This window comes from Mauremys reevesii, linkage group 4, assembly GCF_016161935.1.
Source record: "Mauremys reevesii isolate NIE-2019 linkage group 4, ASM1616193v1, whole genome shotgun sequence".
Lineage (NCBI taxonomy): Eukaryota > Metazoa > Chordata > Testudines > Geoemydidae > Mauremys > Mauremys reevesii.
The window spans coordinates 13,395,897-13,403,308 of NC_052626.1; the positions used below are offsets into that span (position 1 = coordinate 13,395,897).

General features: G+C 37.6%; 1 protein-coding gene across 2 annotated transcripts in view; it reads left to right on the forward strand.

Moving 5' to 3' along the window:
- PPM1A (protein phosphatase, Mg2+/Mn2+ dependent 1A) overlaps nucleotides 1–7,138 on the forward strand; it is a 45,658-nt gene extending 38,520 nt beyond the window's left edge. For both annotated transcript variants that reach the window (XM_039535435.1, XM_039535436.1), the window contains exons 5-6: nucleotides 1,066–1,123; nucleotides 4,520–7,138. In XM_039535435.1, coding sequence (XP_039391369.1) covers nucleotides 1,066–1,123; nucleotides 4,520–4,549 — 88 coding nt within the window. In that variant the 3' untranslated portion in view covers nucleotides 4,550–7,138. The remainder of the gene's footprint in view (nucleotides 1–1,065; nucleotides 1,124–4,519) is intronic.
- The last annotated feature ends 274 nt before the right edge of the window (nucleotides 7,139–7,412 follow it).

Genomic DNA, 7,412 nt, shown 5'->3' on the forward strand with positions numbered 1-7,412 from the left:
CTTGCTGAGGAAGGCAAGTGCTTCCTCTTTCCCTTAGCATTCCACTGTTTTTTAGTATTGTTGCTCTAACGAACCCCTTGTTAATCTCTTCCCCTACAGTTGGGTAAACAGGGATCACAAGCTATTTTTATGTTTTATTATATATCTTTGTAATTAATCCTCTACTCCTCATCCACCCCCTAAGTGCAATCAGCAAGGCACAAAAAAGGGGAGAGGAGGAGTACCAAAGCCAAGCTGTTTTGTCAGAGATTATAAAAATTTAAAAATTCAGACATGAACAAAAGGTACATTTTCAACACACTATAAACTCATTTGCTGATTTTTCCAAATTCCCCAGGAATATATCTCTGTTACAGGGTGAGATATACTATACAAAATTTCTGTTTTAAGTTGAGATTGGTTTCTTTTGGAGATAATTGTAAAAGGGAGTTGAAAATTGGGCATGTAATAGGAAGCTGCTACTGCTCTATAAAAAAAAAAAAGAAAGAAAGAAATAACCTAACAAGATTTATAATTGAAACTAACTTAAATCAAACTAAGAATGCAGAGCTTTCATTAAGGGGCATACTAAAAATTGTATTCAGAAAATACAAATACAGTGTTCTCTCGTGGAAAAAAAATTCTTTGTACATCAATGGTGTGTTATTTACTGCCACCATATCCTGCAAGCACACACATGCATATTGTTTATACTGCTCATCATTCTGTAACCTCCTTGTCTTATTACTTCAGAGACAAAATGTGGGCATGCCCCTGTCAGTATATCAGGAGCAGACAGTCTAATTGAAAAGTCTCTCATGCAAATATGTAATTTTCCATTTTGTTGGCAAAACCCTTAGGAGTGTTTACCTTTTTAAACTATCTCTTCCTGAATCCAAAAGAGAGCACTGCATAAATTATATGGAAACATGGCAGCTTTATTTGCAAAAAAACTGAAGTTCTATACATTTTGAATCTTTTTACCATTTTTAAGGTTTTGCATTTTAGTACGTCATGACTGCATTTAGGAAATGTCTGACTTCATTTAAAAAAATCCTTAACATTTTGTTTTCTACTTTGGTTTAGACGGAGTGTGATTGAAGCTGTTTATAACAGACTGAACCCCTATAGAAATGATGATGCTGTAAGTACTTTCATTCTCCCATCATTTCCGTCCTACCCTTTGAAATCTTTCAGCCTGTTTGTGCAGCCCCTACTACAGCTCTTTGAAGGGGGAGGGATTTTTTCCAAAAGTGTGGTCTGTAGACTGTGCCCTGTGAGTTCTCTTCCCCACCTTTCCCTCATCTGCACCTTCAGAACTCTCATTTGTTCTTATCCTCTATCAGTTCAAGACTTGAAAGTCTGATTGTATTCTGTCTCCTCATTTCCACACATCTGGTGCCAGATCCCACCACTAGTAGCAGATATATTGTCTTGTTTTGAGATATCTAATTTTATTTGGCTCATCCCTGATACCACAGAGAGAGTGGGAAATCGGTGTTAAAATATTTTTCATTAAGATATCATTTTTGTGAAATTTTAATTCCCCGAATTACAGGCCAAAGTGTTTTTCTTGTAACTTTCTGCTGGGTGCTTAGTAGTTTAATACAGTAGTTGCTATGATTAGCATATTTACAATTCTAGTTCAGTTAACATAATTTTCTGATCATTGGATTATATTATGCTGTAACTTCCCTAATATATTTTTTCATAGTGAAAATTCAATAATAAAATGGGAACAGTAACTCCATTTACAACTGAACCACTTTGTGGCAACAGCTTTAAATTCTTGGGAGTACTGTGTCTCAGAAAGAAAGCAATTACTTTTTAATGTCTCTATCAACTAATACCGTTAATATGATTTTTTTAATTAACAAAAAATTTATATAAGTGAAATGCAGTTTGCAAATGCTTTGGTGTAACAGAAGCCACACAGTTGTTTTTAAGCTTTATTTGCTAGTTTACAGCAATCCTCTTCTATTCTTGTCTCCTCATTTCTAAGAAATTGACCCATATCTATAAGTAAAATGGAATTATCCCTGCATAAGGATGATATGCAGTCATTCATTATATAACTCTTCTGCAAATGTACAGTAGGCAAATCTAATAGAGTACAGGAATTTGCATAGTATGTTGTCAATAAGTAAATTTCTGCACTTTGACTTGGTGCTGACTTAATTCTTTATCCATGTGCTCTGACAAACATGGTCACCTCAGATTCTCACCCTGCCTATCCTAGTCCTTTCTAGCTTCTGCCTTCTACTACTTGTAGTCCCATAGGAAGGCTTAGACATTACTTTTACAAATCATAATTTTTTTAAAAGTGAATAATTCATTTTAATTCTCATGACTACTATTCTCTCTCCGGTCCTGCAAAAAGAGAAAATCCTATTAAATTCTACTTAACAGCTGAATAAGGAGTACAGGGCTCCACATCAGCTCCACCAATCTAAAGTAGCAAGAGATGGCATTGCTCAGACATACTTTAAACAGACGCCTCTTTCCTCTTAAAGTGATGCCTCTGACTGTGTAAACACAATCTTGCTGACAACTTCTGATCAGTAAAACTGATGGGCAGTCCAGTATTCCTCATTCAACTTTTTTCTGTTAAATTCTTTGTGCAGAGGGGAAAGAGGATGAAAAAATAAGTATAAGGAGGGAAAGAGAAGAGCTGATTAAGCATAATTTATGATAAGGACATTCCAAGACGCACAAAACTATGTTAAAATGGAGTTAAGGCTGATAGTTTAATAACTTGAAGATAAAAGCGTATTATAGGGATGTTGTAATTATCCAAGAACCAAGTATTGCAAATTCAGATAATTCAGAGTTAAGGCTACGCTTAAAACAAATCTAAACATATTAAAATATAGAAATTTACAATTAAGACACCCAAACAACCTTAACTCTTCCCTGTAGTGATACCATATGGCCATTTTAGGGTTTATGGTTTCGGCAAAATGATTTTTAATGATAGTTTTTTAAATATTTTCCCCTCGTGTCATTACAAGAGGAGAATTTAGGTTGCTTTGGGTGCCCTGTGTGTATTTTCCAAATCTTAACATGTTTAAATTTCTTTTAAATTTAATCTTAACTCTCAGTATGTGGTGTGACTTGGATTCTAAGCCTTCTTTACAGCAAGAGGGTTGAGAATAGGGTTGCCAGGCGTCTGGTTTTTGACCGGAACACCCAGTCGAAAAGGGACCCTGGTGGCTCCAGTCAGCACTGCTGACAGTGCCGCTAAAATTCCGATCGGCAGTGCAGTGGGGCTAAGGAAGGCTCCCTGCCTGCCCTGGCTCCGTGCAGCTCCTGGAAGCAACCAGCATGTCCCTGCAGCCCCTAGACACCAGTGAGATCAGGGAATCTCCGCATGCTGTCCCTGCCCCTGCCGGCTCCACAGCTCCCAATGGCCGGGAATTGCGGCCAATGGGAGCTGCAAAGGTGGTGCCTGCAGGCGCAGGCACCGTGCAGAGCATTCTGGCCGCTACTGCACCTAGGAGCCAGACATGCTGGATGCTTCCAGCAGCTGCGCAGAGCCAGGGCAGGCAGGTAGCTGGCCGTAGCCCTGCTGCGTCACTGACTGGGAGCCACCTGAGGTAAACGCCACCCGGCTGGAGCTTGAACCCCCACCCGCACCCCTGCCCCAGGTCAGAACCCCTTGGGCCCTGCACCCCATATCCCCTCCCACACCCCAACTCCATCCCTGAGCCCCCTCCTGCATCCAAACTCCTTCCCGGAGCCCATGCCCCAACCCCCTGCCCCTGCCCAGTGCCCACTCCTGCGTTCCAAACCCCTCCTCATCCCTGGTGCCACCCCAGAGCCCGCACCCCTATCTCCTGTCCCAGACCAGAGCCCGCTCCCACATCCCCAAACCCCTTAGCCCTAGCCCAGAGCCCTCTTCTTAACTCTGAACCCCTCATCCCCAGCCCGCACCCCCAGCTGGAGCCCTCACCTCCTCCCGCACGCCTTCCCCAGCTCAGTGAAAGTGAGTGAAAGGTGGGGCCTTGGAGAAGGGGCGGGGCAAAGGTGTTCAGTTTTGTGCAATCAGAAAGTTGGCTACTCGAGTTGAGAAGGCAGTCAGAGTAGGTATAACATAATTAAGAATAACTGGAAACATGCTCCCTGTGAACCTAGCACACCTGCAAGAAATTGTCCAAATAGATACAGTTAGTGTACTGTCTTTTTTTAGGTTCTACTGGTAATGTTTTTGAATGTGCTGGTTTTGACGTTAACAATTATTTAGAGCAGCTTTAAATGTTTAGAAAACATTAAAGTATATTACACGTTAGCCCAGGTGTTAAAAACCTGCTTTAGTGCTAGCTAATATTTACTGAATTAAAATAGTTTAATGAATATACATTTTTGCATGTTGTTAGGAATAGTGTTTTACAAGTATATAGTATGAAACCCTTCATTAAAGGGAAAAAAAGACTCCTACAATTATCCATATTTTTACCCTTTTCAGTCTGGATTATCCAGAAACTGCTGTAATTTTGGGCACTCCAGACTTTAAAGGGTTCCTTCTTTTTTCTCTATTAAGGACTCTGCATCAACTGATGATATGTGGTAAAACTGCCCATCTAGCTGTGGAACTTACATTCATCCTCCAGTTGAAAGTGCGGCCCAACCTCAGTGACCCTTCTTAACGTCCATCTTCAACCTTATTTAAAGAAGGGATTATGATGTGTTGGTGAGAGTGACTACACCAGAAAACTACAGCAGTACGACATCTAGCCCAGGAACTGATGTTTTTTTTGTAAAACAGACTTCTGTAAACGTGATTTCAAACCATAATTCATGTTGTAAATCAGACTCCAGCAATTTATGTTGTATGATTTTGTTTATGTAAAGTGCAATTGTCCTTGTACAAAATGCTCATATTTAATTATGAACTGCTTTAAATCACTATAAAGGTTAGAAGAAATGTTTGGCTTGTTGTGTGATGCAACAAATATATAGCCCTTTAAATTTATGTTGTGGTTTTGGATTGCAAGGAGCAGCAGCCTAGCCAGCTAGATGCTCAAGAGGTGCACAAAACTGTAAGATTACTTTTTATTTTATATAAAGCAGAACATTCGGGCAATTTATCCCAACTGTAGTGTATGAATTTGCTTGGCAGTGGGAAAAATAACTACCATACTGCTCGTTCTCCAACAAACCTATTTTTTATGTTTTCTGTTGCTATTTACTATGGTCCCAGTCCTGCTGCCACTTGAAATCAATGAGGGTTTCAGCTGTGACTTCAATGGAAGCAGGATCATGCTGTATAATACAGCGCAATCATAAGTATACCAGTTTTGAGGTTAGAATGCCTTGATTCTTTGCACCTCTTTTTTACAAACCCTTATCCTAAATTACTAATCAGTTGAGCAAGAGGGAGCAACTTTCTACATACAGTAGGAGTCTGCAGCATTTTTACTATCCTGATTGGCTGAGTCTGCTGCTGTTCCAAGTAAAATATTCTGAATTCCATTTTATCAATAAAGCTTGATTTAACAAACCAGAAATTTAATCATATATGTGTAATTCCTCTTTTTTTTCCTGCCTTTTGAAATTCTGTGCCATTGTAAATGAGATTTCACATGTGGAAAAATATTTTTAAATAATTGGTAGCCCATTTTTAAAATGGGGAGAACTTTGACCGTTGCCCAAGGCATAGACAGACACTGGAGGATGTAGTGGGTTTAATCTGTTACTCTATTTTACATGGATTTATTTCAGGCTTTTCATTTTTCACTGAGATGAGCATCAGTTTGAATTTGCCTACTGTTTAATGAAAATACATTTGTCAAAGCCTGACAATCTTAACATTTTATGGTATGTGTGTTTTTAATTGACCCACTTATTTAGAATGAGAAACTAGTGGTTAAACAGTATTTGTGATTTGAAATATAGCATGTTGACAATATGTAACTGTTGGTCATTAAAATTAAATTCTAATTTAAAAATTTTAAGGGTAATAAACATAAACTAAATTGACTTAAGCTTAACTTTCTCCCATTGAACATACAAAAAGTAAGTTTTCAAATCAGTCGTGTTTGCAAAACTACTGTTTTGTGCACCTTGTATTCTTGTCTTCTTAGGTTGAGGATATTGTGTTTGTTATTAATATGTAGTTTACTTTAATCATTCAGTAGGCAGAGTCCCCAAAAGGAAAATCAGTGAAATATAAGTAGCTTGTAACACTTACCACAACTAAACAAAAAAAATCAAAACTTGGTGTAAAATTACTTTTTGATAGGAAAATGTAGTACAATGCGTTTTGCTATATTTGTCTTTTCCCTAACTTTGAAATATACATATTTGTATATATAGCCTTAAAACTAATGCAGAGTTAGGGAACTTTGAACAGTGAAAAAGTAACTTATAGTGTCTCAGAATTAAGTATAGTATATACCAGCAAAATCTTTCTTTTATCCCTCTTGTTTCTGTGGGGTGCTTAAACGTAACTTCATTGTATTTAGTTTGTAATCTGTTCAAGCATGAATGAAGAAACCATAAGCACTATTTGTATTTATAAATTTATAGCAATTTTTGGTTAAAGAACCAATTCCTTACCTACCTACAAATAAATGCTTAAAATGTCTAATTTTGTTGTAGAGTGCAAAACTATAATAATGTCATAAGTTATAGCTTCGCAAGCACCTAATTAACAAATGTATTTAATACTACACAGTATGCTAGTACAGAAAGCTAAACTTATTTTTAGGATTAGGCAGATAAAGTTCTGTTCTTTACTTTTCTACATAGACTAAAGTTTAGTTCTCGAAACTGCAAAACCTTGAACTGGACTGTGGAAACTTTGAGACCTAAAATCTTAAAAAATCACAAGCAAAATTGTGGTGGAAAGCCATACTTCAAATATAATCACTTAAAATGTGTCATAATGACATGCTGTGTACTAAAAGCATTTTCATCTGAGACCCTCTTCCTAAAAATATAAACATAATTCTTCTGCTATTGCTACCAGTGCTGTAACTAGGTTTGGAGGTAAAGGAGGAATGTCTATTGCAATCCTTCCTTTTTCTGCCTTACGTTCAGCACTTTTGTGTGGTCAGAGCACTGAGTCTAATATATGTGCATAAACACTGCCATTCTAGGTACAGATTTTGATTACAAAATACATGTATTAAGTACATTAAAACATTCTTGCAAAGGACTAGCTGGTCTTTTCATGGATCTGCAAAAAAAAAAAAAAAAATCTTAAAGGCACTTTTGCACCTTTGTGCATTTCCTTTTTGCACCAGTTAAACTTTTTTTTAATGCTAAAAACATTAGCACCTCAGGGGCAAGGCAGCAGAACTTTTGAAGTATTGTGTGCTATTTATTTCCCTCGGGAAAAGATTCCTGTGTGACAAAAATGCAAACAATGTGCTGTTCAAAAATGTATTTTGAATAGATGTTCAAATAGGATGGTCCCAATTTGCTTGTTT